This window comes from Argentina silus (genome assembly GCF_951799395.1).
Source record: "Argentina silus genome assembly, chromosome: 4".
Taxonomy (NCBI): Eukaryota; Metazoa; Chordata; class Actinopteri; order Argentiniformes; family Argentinidae; genus Argentina; species Argentina silus.
In genome coordinates this window covers 4,825,668-4,848,299 of record NC_139658.1, presented here as the reverse complement: position 1 = coordinate 4,848,299, position 22,632 = coordinate 4,825,668, and the positions used below count along the sequence as shown (strand labels likewise).

Genomic DNA, 22,632 nt, shown 5'->3' with positions numbered 1-22,632 from the left:
AACTCTGGATGTCCTCAAGAAAAAACAGCAAAGCATTTGCTACTGTCAAAAGTGATTAGAGCTGATTAAGAATAAGGGCTGGGAACAGTGCCTAGAGTACTGCGATATGAAAGGGCTTGTGAGGCGTAGATAAAGGGGGTGAGGGGTTATGAAGGATGCTGGTGCTAGTCACACAAACATCCGTACTGTACCTTGATGTAGCACTCGAGCTGGGGGTAGACCTTCTTCACCCCCAGAAGGATAGACAGGGGTGTCCTGTGGGGGAAGGAGGTGCTGACAACGTGCGTGACCTCCGGGAAGGAGAAGATTTGGAAACCAAACTTCTCATAGAGCTGCACCAACTCCTCACTGGGCTTGGCATCACCCTCACTCAGGATACTGCCCACGGCAGATCGACAACTCTCCTCTGGCACCTAGAAAGATAGGGAGAGAGACAGTTACGGTTAGGCATGTGTATTGAGTAAATGGCTTCGAAAAAGTCTTTAAATCTCACAGTGAGATAGTTTTCATTCATGGAGAGAGAGAGAGAGGTGTGAGAACGCAGCGCTTCTGTGTTTGTTAAATGCAAGTGTACTGGAGGTCGATACCTCAATATTCTGACAGAAAATGTGTCAACATGCTTGGCTTCAGCATCAATCATTGAACAATTTCAGTAACAATTTCGCTCACTCTTTTTTCTTGTGACCACTCCTGTCCCTTCCACTTTCTCTTTCTCTCTCATTACAGTCACTCAGAGTGCTCTAATTATACATGCAGAGCTCTCTTCATGGCTGACAAATTCTGCTCAAACAGACAGATAACAAACTCTCAGCAACCATTCCACACAACAAACCCCCAAGTTGACTGCAGCAATTAGGAGGACAGGAACATAGTCCTCATATATTGTCTTTACTGATGCCCAATGTCCTCTGAGAGACAAAAACTAAAAACTCTGAAAAATGGCCAACCATACTCTGTCAGACTGCCGCTTCCGCCTCCAAAATGTCCACCTCCAAAAATGGATGAGTCACAAAGAGAGAAAGCCTGGCAGAAAACAACTTAACGAGCAGTGCACACAAGCTACAAAGGAAAAATAAACAACAAAAAAACAAGCTTTTCCAATGTCACACAGGTGGCAATGTTCAGAGAGAGTCTTATTAGCCTGAGCAGTAATTGCAGCATTTCGCTGCTCAGGCGTTATTGCTGCATTATTCTCCAATCTAGCATCCAGTTCACCACTAAAGTAGAGGAGAAAAGGGGCCACTTAATACAAATGAAGTCTCAAGGGACATCCAAGATGGCATCCTCATGGTGCAGAGGTAAGCAGCTCATCTCTTTCCCTCTATGCCCAATTCTCATATCCTCCCTCCCATGAGATCTGCAGAGAGGATAGGGGTCATATTCAGGAGTGATTTTCCACACAATGCCGTCGTATTGTTTTTCCTGTTTGACAAATGAGGGCTTGTGCAGTAAAGAGGCCAGGCCAGCCCTGTGTGGTGATTACTCATTAAGACACACACATAATGGGGATTCACTCCTCTCTTCTTCCATCCTCTGGATCCTTGATGCTATTCTTCACACCCAGCCAAGGCCTCTGGGGATACCTAGTTTCCCTATCTCACTCCCCACCTCCCAAGGCCAACGCACAATGCAATACGAGGGAGAAAGACAGGCGCAGTGCACACAGTCATTTTTCATCACTGAGTGTTCCCCAACCCAACCCCCCCACCCCAACCCACCCCTAATCCCCTATCGTGGAGAATCTGCATAATTACCAGACCTCAGCCTACTTTAAGTGTGGATGGATGACTTCTCACACCTGCTGGAAGCCTCCAGGGTTCCTAACTTCCTCGTGAGCGGCTCCACACACTGAGTGGTGCTCTGCTAGGTCCACATCATATCTACGGTATCCTACCACTGCCGCTGTGCCCTTGAGCAAGGCACTTAACCCCTAACTGCTCCAGGGGCATCTGTCGAGTGCTGACACTGTGCCCAGAGCCCAGAGCTCTGATCTCCCTGGGAGTGTGCACGTGTGTGTGGTGTCTCGTGTGTGTGGTGTCTCTTTCTTCTTCTTTTTCAGACCTCTATCTGTCCCCATGGGGAGATAGTTTGGGGCTGGCTTCAGAATTTGAGTCTCTTGTGTGAAGACTTGTCTTCCCATCTCTCTCTAGTCATCTTGATATAGTCTGGGAGTGTCCTAGTACACTACACGCAACTAAACAAATCCATCCACCACACAGCATCCATCCACCACACAGCATCTCCCCAAATGCCAACTATCTACCTCTGGTTGCTGTTCCTCCCCCTCCTACAGCCATCTCTCTGTCAGGCCTGGGGTGTGACAGCAGGAGGACCAGTCTCTCTCAGGTCTCTCTGCAGGGGTGCGCACAGCTCCTGTGTATAGCGTGTGTGGCTAACAAACAACCCTGTCACTGCAGCTCCGTCCCTGGCTGCTCCCTCCTGTGGCTCTACACTCCTCTGATACACAAGCAGGGTCTCCCGCCGTGACGGGACAGCTACCACACGGTGCCATCAGCAAGCCCAGACTCTGGACTTGAGGAGGGAGTGTGGAGGGGGTTGAGGGGGGTGACTACTAGTATCAAAGTCCCACACAGAGACCCTCTTCATCAGATAGTGACAGCCCAGGAGCCCTAAATGAGCCCCAAAGTCCCCTCTCACAGCTACTAACTAATAGTGACTGTCGGCAGAGCGTAGGGAGGAACAGACTACATGTTATCAAACTAACCCTCACCACAAGAGAACATATACAGTGAAGTGTCTTACTAAGCAACACTTACTTGTGGTGGGATTAAAATGTACACATATGAAACAAATAACTGATTCAAAGACTAACAATAATGTAGTTGTTAGCCTAACTGGCAATGAACAAAAAATAAACTCTAATTAGCCTGGAACATTTGTACTGTTTCATTTTGGGGTTTTTGTCAGTGCAGTGGGAGGCCCATGTCCAGTGGATTTGTTAACCGTCACAGCCACGGCTACCAGCACCGCCTTCCGGGAGACACACACACAAAAGCAACTTTGAACGCAGTGCCCATTTGTTCATCATTTCACATCCACTTAGGAAGTACATTGCGCTCTGTCCTCTACCCTCGCCTCCCCTCTTCTCTCCTGTCCAGCCGACCCCTCCTGGTGAGCAGGCTTTTCATCTTCCCTCCATCCACAGATAGCGCATCTGGAGCTAAAATCCTAAGAAATTGGACTCAGAGAGTTGCGTGAAAGGTGCACAGCTCTCTGCACGAGGTCTGTTGATGAATTGTGGCATCAATGCCTGGGAATGTGGGGCCAGGGTGGTGAGTGGGGGATGGTTGGGGGCTGGTCTCGTCCTTTGAGAAAAACAAGCATCTTCTCAGCAACAAGGCCCCAAAATACTCATATATCCCATGACACCACTCCCAGATTCAGTGAGGGCCACCACAGCAAGGTCTCAGGTATGGAGTGTGGGCATAATGGGAAAAGGTGTTAATTAGATCTGCTATCACAAAAAGCCCCAGTTTGGCTAAAGCACCAGCATGCACTGCAAGCCTATGTAGCCCTGTGGTGGGTGAGTGACTGCGATAACTTGAAGATAGAATCCCCACAGATGAAGAGATAGAATTGTCATCTCACCCCCACCATTGTTCACTCCACTTTGACAATCTCCATGTCATAAGGACCTCTAACTGTAGCCATGAGAAATCAGCAGCCAACATCTCAGAATGGAGCCTATTTTCTTGACAAACGGGTTCATGCTCCCTCCAGTTGCCTCTATGGTGCACCTCTTTCTCTCTCATATGTCTGTCAGAGAATGGGGGGAGGGGGTCTTGGGGACTTGGTAAGCAGAAGAAAACCCCAGCCTTTGAACTTGTGGAGAGGCTGTGTGAAGAGGAAGGGCTTAGTGTGCGCTTTGTGTCAGCTATTTGAAGACCAAGGAAGAGTTGCTCCAACCTTGTATCTATGGCAACCATCTTAGGATCACCTCGAGTCTTTGGCTTTTTGAGTCTTTTGTCTCTCTAGACTAGAGGAAGTGATTAAAAAGCAGGACTAGTGAGAAATCTGAGGGAAGAGGCCACACTGAAACCTCATCCTCTGATAGTTGTGCTTTTATAAATTCTGTTCTAGAATCAATGGCCATTGTCTCACTGAGAAACACCATTCCCACTCTGTTCTTCAGTCCGTTCCCCTCCAGGCGGGCCCAGAGCACTCTCTGGGGCTTCTGACCTTGGGAAGGGATGGAATCCCGAGGCTTGGACACTAACGAGCTGAGAACATTATGTCAATTAGCTTGTGTAACTGTGTACCGAAGAGCTAGGACCCACTGCTCATTGCAGGCTTGGGAAAGAGTATGAGTGCAACAAAAGGGTGTGCAGCAGAGCTGAGAAGAGTCATTCAACTCTGGTGGTAACATTCCATCAGGTTGCTGTGGGTATACAGCAGGCACAGACATGCAGTGCGGGGGGCACAGCTATTGTAGGTCATCTCTGGGTATGGACAAATGAGCTAGAGAAGAGATGAATAGCAAATGTGTAGAAGTGTGTGTGTGTGTGTGTGTGTGTGTGTGTGTGTGTGTGTGTGTGTGTGTGTGTGTGCTGAGGTATTTGGAGTATTGTTGGGATGAGACGACAGGAAGGTGAGCAGTCAAAGGCTGCCATTGTCACTCCCAGGACAGAGGCACTCAATCTCCATACTTCACCTGAATCTCTACACCAACCCAGAATACAGTCTGCACATATGTCCCAAGTAGTCTTTCCCTGTTTTACTCATTCATTACAGGTGGAGCAAAGATAACAACAGAAAAACAACACTGTCTCAGTCCCTTTTAAAGTGGGATTGAATTCAACATGCACCACATGCCATGGGAGACCCCTGGGAGTGTAGGGGATTTGGTATCAGGATGAATGATCAAACTCAGAGAGTTTGAGGACATTCTGTTCCTGCTGCTACCAGATAACAAGGTTTTGGGACTGAGAGGTCAAGACAGGGACCGCAGGGGGTCTAAGAAAACACGTCACAGAGACATCCAGCAGGTTGATAGTGTTTATACTGCAGCAGGGTGGAGCAATGGAGGGGACTAACAATGGGGCTTCATGTGTTTATGGAGGCTAGCCCTGATTTCACCCTTGACCCCAAGTCCCCTGAGTACACAGGTCTGGGGATAGGCCTAGGCCTACATCCCAAAACCATAGGGGACAGACATTATGTTAACATTTACATTATGTTAACATTATGACGGTTATAACAATTATTTGCATGACAACTGACCATTACCCAAAATGTCATGACCGTCACAGCCCTAAGTAGAGCCTAGTCATTGGTCCTACCATCCCCGCACCTACAAACAAGAAGAGACTCACTCTGACAGTGTAAGCCAATGTCATTATCACCATCTAGTGGTGGATGGGGTACAGTACACCCACAACTATTAAGGAATTTGAGGCATTTGAGGAAAGGGAATCTAAGTTGTATCCTGATCCTGACAGTGTCCACACCACTGATTGTGATTTTTTGTCCTTTATTTATACAGGGGAGACCTTGCTAAGACCTGAGTCTCTTTTACAGAAGAGCCCTGTAAGATACATGGGGATAAAATAAACATACAGACAGACAGAATCACACATTACAAAGAAATAAAAGCAGAGGGGGAAAAATGGAGCTGACAGTCCCATGGGAAGATCACTTGGAAGAGGCCGTTGAAAGGAAGCTTTCCAAGTACGCAGGACTGGTCAGCAACTGTCAGCAGGCTGGATGGAGAGCGAGGTGTCTCCCTGTGGAGGTTGGATGCAGGGGATTCACAACCTGTTCTTTAGCCAGAGCCTTCAGATATTTGGGCATCGAGGGAGAGAGGAAGAGGAGAGCCATCCGCAGTACCACTGATGTGGCAGAGAGGGCGTCAAAATGGCTGTGGCTCAAAAGAGGAGAGCCATGGAGTCATGGAGATGTATTGTTCTGCTGCTCTTTTTTGTAAATTTGTAAATTTCTTATTGCTATTTTGTTAATATTTTGCTATTTTGTAAATTTCTTGTCAGTATATGCTGTTTTTTATGTCCATGCACCAACCTCACCAAGTCAATTTCCTGTATGTGCAAATATACAAATAAAATAATTCTGATAAGTAGCTGGCCACCTGGACACAAGCAGGGGTCTGATCAGCCCCGGCTGGGTCACCTGGAGGAGATTGTACGATGTTGAAAGACCTGAAACACCTGATGATTCCAGGAACATCACTGAAGATGTGTCCAGAGGCATCAGTAGATGTTTGTACACAGCTAATAGAAGTGAGTTAGATTGGATCAACAGCTAGATGCATGTTTCTTGCTGACCTGTAGCCTGGATGATAGTAATGGACTAGGCTTTAGGCTAAAAACTAAATTGTAACAGTCCTCTGGATTAGTTTGGGGGCCCATATGCTGAATGAATGAAATGACTAGACCTATTAGCTACAACAATGCAAGATATAATAAGTATAGGTTCAGGCGGGAATCAGGTCATAGAACTAGCCTATATTATGAGAGCAGAATAAGAAAGATTACTATAAATCATACAATTAGGAACATTTGACTAGTAGTGTATGTTGTTTGAACATGACACTATAGTCTACTTCTCCGGAACATTACAGTATATCTTTAAGTCTTTAAGAAATCGTTATCAGAGATAGCCCCATACTATTCAGCATTTCACAAATACAAGGGAATGTATAGCCAACCCCTTTACAAACCTTGGAATGCACACATCCACAATGTGTAAGACAAATACATTCACAATACCTGTGATTATAGGCCAACAACATCAACCAAGTATAGGGACTTGAGTTGAGTTGTTGTATGAACATGTGGTGGGAGGTGGAGGAAGAATTGTAGTCCATAAGTTTACCTTTTTAGGATCATCATAGAACACTCCAATACTCGACAACTTGGGTCCAATACTGCCACTTTCTCTAAAAAGTTGTCCACACTCTTTATAAGGTCCCTGTTTAAATTTATAGGCGATTGTAATATTCTTGATCGGAGGAGAACCAGTCCGGATGTTGATCTCGGATAGAAGTCCCGAGTATAGGACGTACCCTACTATTGTTAAAAGAAGACTCAACAGAAAGACGACGATTAAACACAAAATTACCCATTCTGACATGACTTTTAAGGAATGTGTCAGATCTTTTCAGTCTTTGATATATACCAGAAGCTAGCTAAAACAGCTTGGGAGTCAACTGCCTGGAGCCAGATCTAAAGTCAGTAAAAAGTCATTCTCCGTTAGAAAAGTAACTTTCACATAATAAAGGATTGGGCAAATTTGCTCTGTTGCAGAACAATTTCTGGTTATTTCACTTAAACACCACTGCCAAAGAGGTTTGAGACAATCTAGCCTGCACTGACTTGTCTCTTGGTGTTGCTGTTGTTGTGGACAACTTCCTGGATGCACCATATGTGGCCCAATAGGGGTCTAGTTTATTTCACGTGAAAACGACAGAGAGAAATTAACACAAAAACTGGTCAATGGAGCGAATATGATTTACTAATATAAACACGGAAAATAATAATCCCTATCCCAATAATATAACCCCTATGGGATCTGCTGTGGCTAGCACCGATTTGTGAAATGCTCTGCAGCACCCTCATCATTACCCAGAGGTGGTAGAGCGAGCGTGGGGGCAATTTTCAATTGTTCCAGCAGTAGATGGCAGCAAATGTCAATGTTTAAGTTGTTTCAAAGTAATAAGTAGTCAAATAAAAGATAATAATAACAATTACAGCTCTGTGTTTATTTTTTTTTTCTCAGAGAGAAACTAGAAATGTGCATGATTCCCAACGGTAAGAGCAAAAAAAAAAAAAAAGTTTTATCTGCCGAGGTGCAGCTACTTCCTCAATTAATTTCTCTGAAACCGCCCCGCCTCTGTACAGTAGGCCTACCTCCAATCGAAAAGACAAGCGAGTATTAAGTCTATTGGCAAAGTAACTCACGCAGACGTCGCGCTGTCTCACAACATGGGTATTCATATTAGGAAGTTTTACGACCTGTCAGCTAAACTGCTGTCTGGAGATGTATTCAAATTCTCCTCGCTGCAGGGTAAAGTTGTCCTCATTGAAAATGTGGCATCACTCTGAGGTACGACTACCAGGGACTACTCTCAGATGAACGAGCTCCATTCGCGTTATTCCGAAAAGGGGCTTGTGGTTCTGGGAGTACCCTGCAACCAGTTTGGACATCAGGTAGGAATTCACTGTGTTTGTATTAATACAAGCTTGACTCACCATTACACCAGGCAATACAATTGATAATATAGCCTTCGAATCACGAGGTGGATTCTCAGGCAGGGTCTGTTGGTTGTTACAACACTATCTAGGCCTTATAAGGTAGTACTACTAGTGATTATGTATGTACGCACCATATGTTACAGTGCAAATGTGTCATTAACACTGGCCTGGCTATCCTTGTGTGGAGGGCTGTTATCTAAAGTATTGGGCCACAGAAAATACCCATTAATTTACTCAATGTTTTATTGTCTTAAAATGTTTGAACTATATCTCTTACAGGAGAACTGCAATAACGACGAGATCCTGAAGTCCCTTAAGTATGTCCGTCCAGGAAATGGCTTTAAGCCGAAATTCCAGCTTTTTGAGAAGGTTGACGTGAATGGGAAGGAAGCCCATCCCTTATTTGTCTATCTCAAGGAGAAGTTGCCATTTCCTAGTGATGACTCCATGGCCCTCATGAGTGACCCAAAGTTCATCATTTGGAGTCCTGTCTGCAGGAATGACATTGCCTGGAACTTTGAGAAGTTCCTGGTGGGTCCTGATGGAGAACCCTACAAGCGCTACAGCAGAAGGTTACTGACCAGCGACATTGAGGCAGATATCAAAGAGCTCCTCAAGATGGTAAAGTAAACCATACTGGCAGGTGCAGGCTTCGGTGATGATAGTATAGATAGGGATTTGAGAGAGCCTGGCCACAAGGATAACACTGGTTGTTTTGTTAATCTTCAGTCACACTTATGCTTCAAGGGTATTATCACAATCCCTCCCAACAGCCATTGCTGCCTGCAAGCCACTGTCTATGGACTTTGCTCTTTTTTTTTAATATACTGCGGTTGTTTAGCCTATTTACTGAATGAAGACACTCCCTTAAACTTGTTTGAGGGGAGTATCTGATATATATAGGTAAAAGCCTAAATCTAAGAGTAGTAGTGTATTACTTGTGTAGCAAAGACCATCAGAGGAAAATAAATGTAATTTTCAGGAAATTGTGTATTGGTATTATTTTCTTTTACATTAGTGAAACTCTTATCAGTGATGTATTTTTAAACATTCATTTGGTTAGACATTCATTTGGCAAAACATTTATTTTATTTTATTAATACTGGTTGATGTTGCAGAAAGACAGGGCCTAACAATAATGTCCCTAAAAATAATGATAACCTGAAGATCACATACATCATCAATAACATTTAAATGCAGACCAGTGCTGGATGAACTTGAATATTTCTGTCATACAAGTATAAAGTATCAACTATACAATATAAGTATAAAGTGTCAAGTATAAGATAACTGTCTTGTTCACCCAAATACATCTGCTTTTACAAGGCACTTGTCTATTGAATGTAAGATCCAGATATGGCATCATGTTTTTCATGAAATGGAACCATTCCCTGAGTAGGGAGTTGTGATAAACGGGATCCTATGTCACCATGTTGAGAGCTGTACAGAAAAATGAGGACCTTGCTTAAATGATGCCATCGTGGTAAGCAGGGAGATCATACTCCTGCTCCATCTCTAACACAATGTCTAACACACTGTAGTCCTCCTCTATACTCTCCTCTACCAAGCTGTCCAGACTGTCTCCCTCCGACAACGGTGAAAGAGGCTCCACTTCCAAGTCCCGATCACCACACACACGGTTCAGCTCATTCTCAAACTCCAGTTTAGCCACCAGATCTTGCAGAGTCTGTATTGCTGAACTCCCTTTGCACAGGATACAATGCAAACTATGAGTGGCTGTTGGTCTTTATCTCTTTAAATCTTGAGTTAACTTGTGTTTACTGTAACTATGCATTGATCTCTAACTTTGTCATGCCTCACTGACCTTGAACTTCTGCAGCCAATACAAATAGGCCTAGTTAACGGATTGCATGAACTATTTGAAATACCTCAGTCACAGAAAAAAAAAATGTATTTGTAAATTGTTATACTAACCCAGGGCTTCAAGTAGATCTCTAGGAAATGGAGACTCATATTTGCTTGAGAGTGACAATACATTTGTTGTATGCCTTTGGAATAACAAAAGGTCAAATGAACTATTGAACACCTTACAGAATAATGATAACAGCATCATAATAACATGACATAACATACTTTCTGTCCATTACCTGATGTTTTCCTCAGATTTATGTTTTGTTTGTATATTGGCATGATGTGAGACAACCAGGGTGCTACTGGATCTGGATGACTCCTCACTCAGCTGATCAAGAGAGGAGGGTGTATAGAGAACTGTTCCTGATGATGTGCTAGGACTCGGAGATGCAGGGGACGGGCACTCTGTGATATCGTCCATTGTGCGGTCCAACGCTTCAGTTACACCTTGTCTACACTGTCTCAGCCTGTTAGACATTGTAATGCTGTTAAATGTGAATATTCATATACTTATTACTATGATATTCATGGAATGTTGAATTCCAAGCCACAGCTTCATACTACTTGTTAGACATAGAGAACTGATATTCCATACTGGCCAAATACAATCTTTTGAAGAAGGGATTTGGAGGGTTCATGGGTTGTTCGTACATCCATTCTGTCCTTAGCAGGCACCTTAAACATGCTCTATTCAGGCTGTAAATGTGTCAGTTTCCTCCTTACTACCTATCAAAGTGTTAAGCTGAAAATAATGTGTGAAAATATGCCCACTGTCTTGATAAAACACATTTTTTCGAAGTGGGTCATGCTTCCTCCGCATTACTTACATAAGTGTTACACAGCAGAATCAGATTACTCAGAATAAAAGTTAAAGTATAATAAAAAAAAGTTAACTTCAAAATCAAAGTGATGCTTACTGAACAAGCAGCCAACATGTGAAACAGGCCCATGTTCAGTAAGCATCACTTTGATTTTGAACTCATGACTTAAACTACAATAACTTGTATAGCCTACTTTGATTTTGGGCAACCTGATTGGCTGAAGAAGCGTGTTCCAAAATGGTATATTATCAAGACAGTGGGCATATTTTTTTTATTTCTTAACACTTGATAGGTAGTAAGGAGGAAACGTTAGAAGATACACAAAAGACTATCAACAGTGACCTTAACGGCCAGTCGGGCTAGGTGTCATGGCATGATGATTTGACATGGAATGACACCTGTGTGCTACGCACCGTTTAGTTTGAGTCGTTAGCTTAGGTCGGCATAGCCGCCCTGCAGCCTTTTTCTATTCACGTTCAATTCGACTTTATCTTACAATTTTTAGACGATTTCTCAGTGGCTATGGAGCCTCAAATCGATATCATCCTGGCTGGCTGAAGTCAATAACAATAGGCTGCAGGTATGTACGTAAGCCATTAGCAACCAACCGAACCGTCCGTTATCAGCTGGCGGTTAGGTCTCGTGAGGTGTTAGCTGCTCAGCAGGATGGGCACGCGCATTATTATAGAACACCCTGCAGTATATATTATGACAACTTCTCTATTTTTATGAGAATCCCAGGAGCCATAGCCTATAAATATAAGGATGCATAGAAACCATGTCCTCGTCAATCAATGGTGGTGAGGTGACAAAAGTTGAAAAACTTTGGTGGTGGTCTCATCTAACTACAGCACATCACTATGATTAGATTCACGGTCTCTGGCGCACCCTGTCTGTCAGAACTCAGCACTGATTGCAAGCTGTTTAAAAATGGCCGGCCAGGAAGACCCCGTCCAAAGAGAAATCCATCAAGATTGGGCAAATCGGGAGTATATAGAAGTTATTACGAGTAGCATCAAGAAGATTGCCGACTTTCTGAATTCATTTGGTGAGACCTTGTTGTGGAAATCTATTAGCAACATACAACGATGGGCATTTCTCTAACAGTATTGCCCTGTGCTAGCAGCTAAGTTAGCTAGCAGCAACCACTCCTAGAATCTTAGCTATATAGGACTTTGGACCTAAAATAAATGGGTGCACCGTATAGTTGCTTGCCTAGTACTATTATTTAGACAGACCGAATTAGTGGGGAGAGCTTTTTAACATGATTTTCATTAGTCAGTCCCCATGAATGTTGTGACGTTATCATGCATTAGGCATACACAAATCGACTAGCTTTTCAGCTATTGCAGGCTGGCCTACACTGCCGCATGCATTTGCTATTTAGTGTAGTTTGGCTTTAACTATGGCAGTCTTGTGGCAGTCTTGTGGTTTAAACTCAGTCTGTCTCACAGGCATCAATCATTCAGTCCAGGGTTGAATGACCCAACCCTATAGGTATAATGTAATGACACAGTGAGTTTTTTGCTGACATAAATAACACAAATGAATAGGTGGTGGTCTGAATGTAATATTATATTTTCCTTCTTAGATATGTCCTGTCGGTCCCGCTTAGCCACCCTTAATGAGAAATTGACAGCCTTGGAGAGGAGGATTGAGTACATTGAGGCACGGGTAAGTGTTTCACAATATGTATGATGCTATTAAGATGTTAATACTGAAGATATGATGTCATTTATAATAATTAATATGAAATTAATCTATATTTCTCTCTCACCAAAGGTTACTAAAGGAGAGACCTTGACCTAAACCTCTAGATGGGGTGCTGGAAACGAGAACAACACACAACCAACCATTCCAAACTTATGGGATTCTTGTGAAACAAATTACTGTATGTTTTTAGATTTGTCTGATGACCATTTTCATCATTTTGTTTATGTCCACCTTACATTACTTTGTTGTGTGATATGTTGAACTCATGAAGCTGTCATATCTGGAGTGCAGTCTGTCAGCCTTGGTGTTAAAAGTCACAACAACATCTGTCATGTGGAGATTAGTCTGACAGACATGGGTGTGTTCCAGTTTCACAAATTCTGCACAGATTATCAGATCTGTATAATTCCGGAAGAAGTGTTTGACATTTCATGACACTGAACACACTCCATGAATATGACAACAATCTGATAATCTTTGCAGAACTGCACAGAATTTGTGCATCTGGAATGCATCCTTGGTGATCATCTGACTTTAAATCATATAGTTTTTGTCTCTTTTGAGGTTACATGAACGCCACATAAAAGAACTTGAATGAGCACTGTACATTATCTAGTCATGTCTTCTTGACTGTTAGAAAAAAAATGCTGTCTGTTTAAATGTAATGGGTATGTGCATTGTGCACTATGTTTTTGAGTAGAGAAAGAGAATAAATGCTTTGTACTCAATAAATGACTATAGAAATGTGTTTTTATTTATTTTTTTACCAAGTCCAAGCATAACCACCTAGTTATGAAATAGGTGTGTAAAATTGATTTACTGCCGTGCATCATGATTCATGAATGACATGTCAGATTTTGAAAGAGTTACATCTCTATGTGCCAAGCTGACCCCACTTCTGTTTGTATTTATGTCCTTATATTACTATTTAATGTCTGTACAGTACATGGTGACAATATTGTGTGGTTTAAGGTGATATAATTAAATAAAAAATCAAGTAAACATTAAAAGTATCTCATGTTATAAGATGAAAAACTTTTCTTGCTAAATAAAACATTTACATTGTGATTTTCCTTGAGGGTTTTCATGTAACATCACACACACCTCCCTCCGTCATGATCAAAGGCAGAAGCTACAGGCCTTTTTGAGGCAGTTGGAATGACAGTTTGCCATAAAGACAAGAAAGGGGAACGGGCTTACAAACAAGTTTAACAAGCGTGACCAGTAACTGATATCATTGCTGGAGAAAAAAAAAAAAAAAAAACATCAATACCCAGAATGCAGTGGGATATTTTTGTTCACATCCCCAAAGCATTGTGGGAAGGAGAAGGGTAGAGCAGAAAGACCTTGGCTGATAACGATTTGCTACATTTGCTAGCTTATTGGTTATAACCCGACACTTTTTGAAATTGAAATCTGAAATTGGTGAGTTCATATAACTGTACAGTTAGCTGTTTTATTCATGAGCTAGTTTGTTGGTGAGCTTGAAACATTGGTAGCTATGTTAGCTTGCTAGTTAGGTCACTAGTAGGTACTCTGCTATCGTCGTAGTTTTGTATCTCCATTTTGCTTCTAGTTGCTGGGGACAAACCGTAGCATGTTACGGTTTGGACTTCTGGACTTAGCTCTCATACAAGACAACCTGGTCTACATGCTGAACATTATTAGTAATCTTAATATTTCTGTTGTTCATCCTAAGATAGCTGTGACAGCAAATGAAATGGGAGCTGATAAGCGGTGAGTAGCTTGCAAACGTGACATTGTTACACCACTTAAAGACATATAGGCCTATATGGTGTGCTCTCTTTTTAGTTATGGTTTTTACAAGCTAAAGTACCATCTAAGTCTGTTTTACTAAACATTTTGTTAATTTATTCTGTTTCTCTGCCTTAACTAAATTAAAGGGGGCCACAATGGTTTATTGATGTCTGTCCAGCAGTGATTAGTCAACAGCCCTTGATCAATATGCAAACAAGACTAAGCATTGATTGTCAGCAGTGGTTTGAGTAGGTTTTCAGTGATAGAATGAACATAAAAGTCGTAACAGTGTAGTACATATGCATTTTTCACTCTTGTGTGTGCATTAACAGGGTCAGTCGCACTGAGCGCAGCGGCAGATATGGCTCTGATCAATCGCGGGATGAGGCAGAGTGGCGTGAGAGGAGAGACAGGGATCCCGACCGTGAATACGACATGCGCCGATGGGGTGAGGAGAGACGCAGTGACCGCTTTGAAGGAGACCGTCGGGGGAACAGAGACAGCCCTGAGGTGTGTGTGCACGGGCAACCAGTGTCAGTGACGTTACCTGGCATGGGAGCACAATAACTTCCTGATGTTGTTTATCTTAAATTTGCACACACCCCCTACTCATGCACTGATGTATCAATCCAGCAGAGAGAGAGGAAGCGACGGAACAGTGACAGATCTGAAGATGGCTATCACTCTGATGGAGACTACCCAGAGCAGGACTACAGGGGTGAGCCAGGGGAGGAGAAGGAGAGCAAGACTATCATGCTCCGAGGCCTGTCTCTTCACCTAACTGAGGCAGATGTAAGTCATTTCTCTGCTTTAGACCCCCAAACCCAGTTATCTGGTTTGGCTGCCTGCCAAAGAAGAAAAAAATGATGTAATGGAATCATGCATATGAGGCTGAGATGTTAAGATAACGATTAGGGGTTAAATTACTTATGATCTTGTGTGATCTTGTGTTTCAGATCCGTGCTGCACTGGAACAGCTGGAGGGACCCCAGCCAGTAGATGTCAGGCTGATGAAAAAGAGGACAGGTGAGACCCAGGTGTACCTTGGAGTCCCTCCCCCTCCCCCCCAATCTTTGACCACAGGGCCAATCTGCTTCGAATCAGACCAGTTTTGCCATAGCAATATAGCTATCATATCCCTTGTAATCACATGTAAACTAAAAAAGTTTTGAAAAAGAAAAGCATTTTACATTCTACTAAGATGAAGATCTATGAGGTGAGTAAGAGCAGCAGCCAGCCCAGCTAAAATGTTTCAAATGAAAGAAAAACACCTAGTGGTGCGCTAAGGATGAGTGTGGTCCAGACAGTGTCATCCAACAGGATTTCTTGCTATGGCAAAACCCCAAAGGAATGGCCCAATGTGTGCCATACTGGGTCCCTGGGTCATGAAGCAGTTTGTGACAGAGTTTGAATGTTGTGCCCATGGACTCTGACTAACACGCCTCCCGTCTATATTTGAATGCTGTCTCTAGGTATAAGCCGAGGTTTCGCCTTCGTGGAGTTTTATCACTTGCAAGATGCTACCCGATGGATGGAGACCAATCAGGTTGCTTCACAATCGCCAAGTCTAGTTTTTTACCTTGGGGATCTGAAAAAAGATAACCAAAAAGGCAACCAAAATGAGCTAAATAAGGATTTGGACATTAATTGAACGGTCCGCTATTGAAAGCTAAATATTGAATCCAATAGGATTATGCATGGTTTTTAAGGGGATAGTATAGCATTCCTCCCATAATACTGATAGTATCTCACAGCCTCCTTAATTTTAAGTGAAGTAAGCTTCATAATTAGGGGATATGACTGAGGCTTAAAGTAATTTGATGTCAGTACCATTAGGGCATTTACCTTAATGGTACCTCAATTTTCAAACCATCTTTGAGACCAATTCTGAGTCACCATATTTGGAAGTTTTTTGTTTTGTTATTGATATATGCTGTTTCTCTTAGCAAATGAAGTTTTTTTTTTTTTAATCAATGTTTGTCGTGGGAAGCCCACCCCTGGTTCTAAAAAAAGGCGATCAAAGCACAAATACCCCAAGTATCTCTGTCAGGGTCACATTTTACACACTGCTCCAGCTCAGTCTGAGCACTCGGGTCCCAAACACCTTAAGAACCCTCTGTACACACATGCTTACATACACATCCGCCTGTCTTTGACACAAAGGCCAACCGGGGGTCCCTTACCCCCTTCCCTCCCTGCCAATACTGCTTGCTCTTTGGGTGCAGCTAGAATGAGACCTGCGCCAGCCAGGAAAGCTTGAAATGACCACCAGTTTGTCCTCCTCTTGCAGAAACTTCTGACCATCCAAGGCAAAAGTGTGGCCATGCACTACAGCAACCCCCGGCACAAGTTTGAAGACTGGCTCTGCAACACTGTAAGTTAATGCTCTGGTCTAACTCCATGCCCCATACTGTCCACACTACTGTATATACCTGTTCCACATGTCAGATATCCCCTATAGTTATCTGTTACCCTATAGTCCTGAAGGATGACCTGGCTAATAAGTGTGCACGTCGTTAGGTATAGGGATTGCATTAGAAACTAGGGTAGAGTATTTGGCTCAGGTAAGTAGTAGCAGCACCGATGTAGTTTGCTTTTCGTCTGAAGCAGCAGTTTTCAGGACCTTAGTAGCTGTCTTTTCAATAAAAAATGATGTGACCGGTTGCTTGCAGTGCGGCCTGTACAATTTCCGGAGAAGGCTGAAGTGCTTCAGGTGTGGAGCAGCTAAAGCTGGTAAGTAGTTCCTGAACCAGGAAGCCACAGACTGCACCCATCCGGATGGCCTGAGACACTGTCCTGCCGTGCAGGGGGCAGTGTCAGGAGCTGTTTAGATACTCATACTTTAGAAACTCAAAACTATTTGCTGTCATGTTGTCAACTATGGCCCTTAATCACTGATTTATCACATTCCTATTAATAGTGACTAGTAGTAATGGACTCTCAGAGCTCTCAATTCAGCATACAAGGGGGTTAACTAACAGTATCCACAAAACTATGTTGAGAAGGTCACTCATGTGAAATGCCAGATCAAGCGTAGTGAGTCGTACCATTGAGTTTCTACTTCATGTCCCTGGATCGGATTATCACGCAGTGGTTCTGGAGATTCTAATGCCTTTCTGTCATTCTGTCTCAACAGACTCCGAGTCCACTAATACCACTGGAGTCACAGAGACTCAGCATAGTGGAGACTACTATGGCGACAGTATGTACCTCTCAGTCATTCAGTTAAGGCCTTTTGTGTTGGCAAAAATGCTCTGGAACAAAGTATTTTTAGATTTCCTGTGAAGTTCGATTACCAACTGGAGTCTTATGTTCTCTACAGCAATCATCCTGAGGAACATAGCTGCCCTGACCACAGTGGACGCCATCATGGCAGCCCTGGCTCCCTATGCAAACCTCTCAGCCAGCAACATCCGTCTCATCAAGGACAAGCAGACAGGCCAGAACAGAGGCTTCGCCTTCGTACAGCTCTCCTCCCCTCTGGTACGCAATCTATAAATCAGAGATGTACAAATATTTGCATTCTATTTTTGTTTGAGTTTAATCAACTGACAATCAGCTCAACATTAACTTCAGTGCCCCGCCGTTTGATTCAGACCAGTCCTATTGCTGGTCTGGTGCTTCTGTGTTTTGCTTTGATGGAATGCAAGTTAAGTTTCTGTCACACTGCATTTAGTCTGTTTAGAAATAAGTCATTCTGTTTCTAGAATCTTAGAAAGTTGTTGTTTTTCTGGATCCCAGGAGGCGTCCCAGCTCCTGACCATCCTACAGGGATTGCAGCCGCCTCTCAAGCTGGATGGAAAGACCATTGGTGTGGACTATGCCAAGAGTGCCAGGAAGTGAGTGTTGAATCACATCACAGAGATGTCAGTGGTTATGATTGTGATGCTTAACAAAGTTGGTGGAAACAAACTATCACCAGTTAAGATCCAAAGACATGATCCAAAGACATGACTGATGGTGTTTAGTGGAGGACATCCTCCAAGTGCATGTTGATCTGCCTAATCTGTAACCTCTCCTTGGACACCTCAGGGACCTGTTGCTACCAGACGGAAATCGCATCAGTGCCTTCTCTGTGGCCAGTACAGCCATTGCTGCAGCCCAGTGGTCCTCAACCCAGGTATCCCCCTCCCACCTCCTCTCATTATACACAAGAGTCACCCATGAACTGTTGACTGGAACATACTAACAGGCAGTTTGTGTTCCTTCCTAGGCACAGCAGTGTACAGAAGGATCATCTGAGTATAGCTACTTACAGGACGGCTATGTGCCTTATGCACAGGTAAGATGATTGGAGGCAAAGCTGTTTTGATGTTGTAATCGATGTTTGAGTTAACCCAGTCAATTGATAAATACCTGTCATTATTATATTTCAAATATAAATGTGTGACTGTGTGCTCTCTTGTGTGGCTAGGACTACCAGACCTACTACCAGCAGACAGGAGGAGGGGAACCTTCCCAGGGCCATGGAATACTGGGAGGTAAGAGACAGTGTACTCAATCTGCAGTAAAATCAGCTTTGAAATCCTGGCTTTGAATTGCTTAGAATTTGAATTGCTCTGAGGTGATTTGGTCAGAAGGATGTATTCGTTAGAGCTCTCCTAAAGCATAGGTTTTCCTCACAGCTGCTCCAGGTGTGAAGGTCCTCCCATCTGCCACAGGAGTGGTGATCTCACAGGGTGCACATGTCTACCAACCCCACATCATCAGTCAGCCTGCCACACAAGTGAGTCCTACAACCTGGCCATCAACCTGTGTCTACCATTGCATACACTGCCCAAGTAGGGCAGCCGTCTGCTACACTCACACTACATTCTGTTAGAGACCTGGCCAACAAAGCCTCAATGTAACGATCCTCACAATTGCTCTCTCTTTATGCAGGCATTATCAGTGGCCCAGACTGGAATTCTCTCAGCAGCTACCACCACCACCACTACTGCAACTGCTACATTGGCAGCCTCTGAACTGGTCTCAAGCAATACTACCAGTAAGAGCCCTCACCAGCCTTCAGACAGCAAGCACTATAGGGAAAATCTGTTGTGGTGAAGATTGTTTTAAGTTCTTGAATTATCTTATTATCTTAATTAGCTGTTCCTGACACCTCCACCTACCAATATGATGAATCCTCTGGCTACTACTTCGACCCTCAAACTGGACTCTACTATGACCCAAATACCCATGTGAGTAGCCATACAGAAAGACATAAGATGGATGTTTTTGTTTATTCATGATTACATTTTCACTTTGTTATTAGCTGTTTGTGAGGTAATGGAGTTGTTGAGAGGGCTTGTTCTAACAACTGTATCTTATCCTACAGTATTACTACAACTCCCAAACACAGCAGTACCTCTACTGGGACAGTGAAAAGCAGAGCTATGTGCCTGCTGCAGCCGACGCAAATACTGGAGAGGGTGGAAACGCAACCACCTCAGCAGCAGCCTGTAAAGAGTCTAAAGAGGCCAAGGAGAAAAAGACAGACAAGCCCAAGAGCAAGACAGCCCAGCAGGTATGCTGAGGAGAGGAAGGTTGCTGTAGATACTCAGGCAACATAACTACATATTCAAGAACAGGGTATTCCTGTCTGTACGTTGTGCCAGTATTAGGACACTTGGCGTAAATGTGAGGGATGTTGTTTTGAAATGCATGTTGTTTGCCCATGTTTTTGAGTCTTGTTGTAAAATCCTCCAGATTGCCAAAGACATGGAGCGCTGGGCAAAGAGCCTGAACAAACAGAAGGAGAACTTCAAGAGCAGCTTCCAGCCTGTCAGCCAGGAGGAGAGGAAAGAGGCAGCAGCTGCTGACGCGTGCTTCACAATCTTTGAGAAGAAGGTATTTATATCCATCCATAGATTCGTTAGCCGATGGCGGCACCCTTCGGGAAACCCATCCAATTATACTCAAACTGTTTTGATGGCTGATTGAAGAATTAGCCTGATTAGATTGTTTGTGGTGTGACTTTGCAGCAGGCTGGAGGCTTGGAAAGGCTCATGTCAGAAGTAGGAGCAGTGAATAGCTCTGAGGAGGAGGCTCCAACAAACCCAACCAACTCAGCCAAGGTAAAGAGGACTGGTCACTGCTGGGTCTGTTTGTGGACTGTTGAGGTGCTTGCTTCCAATTGGTAGCTAAAATAACTTTTTTATAAGCTGTTGTAAGCACAGTATCAGATGTATGGTCAGTAACATGGAGTAATGAGTATATTTACCAGTGTTGTATGGTAACTATTAGTTTTTCTTTGTCTCTCTGTTATCAGTGTGGTCTGGTGGCAGCCTACAGTGGAGATAGTGACCCTGAGGAGGGTGGAGCAGAACCAGAGCGCAGTGAGGACGGCCAGGACCAACTGACAGACTGGAAGAAAATGGCCTGCCTGCTGTGTAGGAGACAGTTCCCTAACAAGGACGGACTGGTGCGCCACCAGCAGCTCTCCGACCTTCACAAGGTACTGCTGAGGCCCCAGACACTCTTCTACAGTCCACCTACTCCACTATTACGGAAAAGGAAGACGTTTATGGATTGATGAGATGTAAATTGTAATTATTGTCATTAACTGCCTCCTCTCACCCTAGCAAAACCTGGAGGTTCACCGCAGGTCTAAACTGAGTGAGGCCGAGCTGGAGGAGCTGGAGAGGAAAGAGACCGAGGTAGCTGTCTACATGGGTCTACTTTCAGTTTAGTTGTATTCAATAGAACCCTTGTTTCCATGTTTAGATGTTAATGAATTGTGTCCCCTTCTGTGAAAAGATGAAATACAGAGACCGTGCCGCAGAGAGGAGAGAGAAGTATGGTATCCCTGAACCCCCAGCACCCAAAAAGAAGAAATTCACCCAACAGCCCGCACCAGTTGTGTAAGTGCTAGTTTGATCAGCCTTTCTTAATGTTGATCTAATGGCTAAATCCTTGGTTCCTCAATGAGGCTTTAACTCATGCTTCTTTGTCCACTGTAGAACCTAATCTGTTGTAATAAAGTGCATTGAGATGATGTAGGCGTAATCATTTATAATGTTGTCATTTCCTCCTCTTCTCTGTAGTAACTATGAGCAGCCCACCAAGGACGGTCTGAACAGTGACAACATTGGCAACAAGATGCTGCAGGCTATGGGCTGGAAGGAGGGCAAGGGCCTGGGCCGCAACCAGCAGGGCATCACTGCACCTATTGAGGCAAGTCTCGTCCAGCTGAACCTCCATCAGCAGAAAGTACATTGCGTACCACAGTTAATTCCACATTACAACCTGCAAAGCTTGCCTTTTTATTTTCCACTGATTCCCTGCTGTTCTCTTCCTGCAGGCACAGCTGAGGATGAAGGGAGCTGGTCTTGGTACCAAAGGCAGCAGCTACGGCCTGTCTGCCTCAGACACCTACAAAGACGCTGTCCGCAAAGCCATGTTTGCTCGCTTCACTGAAATGGAGTGAGGGGCCCTGTCCATCTGCTCCCAAGAACAGTTGCATCCTGCTGGTGCTATGTATGCCCCCTGGGTATCTGTGTGGGCTGTTTGGCCACAGTGGAACTATCCCTTTACCACTCTGGGTCACTTCTCTCCTTCACTCCTCCAGTAATCACCACAAAGACCTGAGATTAACTCATAAATTGAGAGCCAGTATGGCTACAGTCTTGAAGATATGACAGCGGGGGATTGGATGTTTCCTTCACTAAAAGACTTATTGGATGTGTCTTGAACTACTCTGCACACTCACATTTGTGCCATTAATGTCTAGCGGAGAGTAGGGAAATAGAGAAAAGGACCTGTCTTTATTGAAAGTGTAAATTATGAATTATGTAATTTATGATTTGTATATATGCACAGTATATTGTTTCCCTGTTATAACGATTTCTAGATTTAGAAATTATATTTTTCTCTTTTTTTCCAATTTGTTTTGCTGTGGCAAAAGTAAGTTGTCAGCATGTGTACAGTTTGTATGAAAATCTGTTAGATTGATTGTACAGAAAATAAATGAGGTTGATTAATTTTTGTGGATTATTGTCTTGCTGAATTACAATAGCAATACTGTCTGATAATCAATAATGGATGGCCTTTTTTAGGTATCATACAATGGCAGTTGAGGGCAAGAAACAATCTAGAGAAAAACTGACAAACCTGGCTAAAACTCAAAGTACAAAGAAAACATGTTTTTGACAATGCCAGCCATATGTTTGTCATTTGTACACATAACTCTTAACAGGTAAAATTGTCACTGAAGCTAAGCCCCTAAATTTGATTTGGAAGAGATTGTATGACGTAGCCCC

At 43.5% G+C, this 22,632-nt stretch overlaps 4 protein-coding genes across 6 annotated transcripts in view; 3 read left to right on the top strand and 1 right to left on the bottom strand.

Annotated features, from left to right (window-relative positions):
- The window catches only part of tex264b (testis expressed 264, ER-phagy receptor b), a 31,445-nt gene extending 24,098 nt beyond the window's left edge, over nt 1-7,347 (bottom strand). Inside the window, exons 1-2 of the mRNA XM_083668826.1 lie at nt 6,850-7,347; nt 192-413 (exon numbers count right to left, since the gene is read on the bottom strand). Coding sequence (XP_083524952.1) covers nt 192-413; nt 6,850-7,107 — 480 coding nt within the window. The 5' untranslated portion in view covers nt 7,108-7,347. The remainder of the gene's footprint in view (nt 1-191; nt 414-6,849) is intronic.
- A 545-nt stretch (nt 7,348-7,892) lies between these two features.
- On the top strand, nt 7,893-9,214 carry gpx1a (glutathione peroxidase 1a). The gene is made up of 2 exons (XM_083667580.1): nt 7,893-8,183; nt 8,508-9,214. The coding sequence occupies exons 1-2, from the start codon at nt 7,959-7,961 to the stop codon at nt 8,856-8,858; spliced, it is 576 nt and encodes a 191-aa protein (XP_083523706.1). The 5' UTR covers nt 7,893-7,958; the 3' UTR covers nt 8,859-9,214.
- A 2,620-nt stretch (nt 9,215-11,834) lies between these two features.
- On the top strand, nt 11,835-13,702 carry brk1 (BRICK1 subunit of SCAR/WAVE actin nucleating complex). The gene is made up of 3 exons (XM_083668130.1): nt 11,835-11,969; nt 12,513-12,595; nt 12,704-13,702. Exons 1-3 carry the CDS (start codon nt 11,852-11,854, stop codon nt 12,728-12,730), a joined length of 228 nt encoding a protein of 75 aa, XP_083524256.1. The 5' UTR covers nt 11,835-11,851; the 3' UTR covers nt 12,731-13,702.
- Nucleotides 13,703-13,943: 241 nt separating this feature from the next.
- Nucleotides 13,944-22,353, top strand: rbm5 (RNA binding motif protein 5). 3 transcript variants are annotated; one of them, XM_083669225.1, is made up of 25 exons: nt 13,944-14,059; nt 14,334-14,371; nt 14,725-14,902; nt 15,029-15,184; nt 15,349-15,418; nt 15,865-15,938; nt 16,683-16,766; nt 17,065-17,125; nt 17,529-17,594; nt 17,715-17,875; nt 18,134-18,231; nt 18,425-18,512; nt 18,606-18,674; nt 18,807-18,873; nt 19,018-19,118; nt 19,274-19,379; nt 19,481-19,572; nt 19,710-19,898; nt 20,081-20,221; nt 20,356-20,448; nt 20,643-20,828; nt 20,956-21,030; nt 21,131-21,234; nt 21,418-21,547; nt 21,675-22,353. In XM_083669225.1, exons 2-25 carry the CDS (start codon nt 14,355-14,357, stop codon nt 21,798-21,800), a joined length of 2,532 nt encoding a protein of 843 aa, XP_083525351.1. In that variant the 5' UTR covers nt 13,944-14,059; nt 14,334-14,354; the 3' UTR covers nt 21,801-22,353. The 3 variants fall into 3 exon arrangements, with proteins under 3 accessions (XP_083525351.1, XP_083525349.1, XP_083525350.1); XM_083669223.1 differs by having other exon boundaries at nt 15,026-15,184; XM_083669224.1 differs by having other exon boundaries at nt 13,958-14,059; nt 14,338-14,371; nt 15,026-15,184.
- The last annotated feature ends 279 nt before the right edge of the window (nt 22,354-22,632 follow it).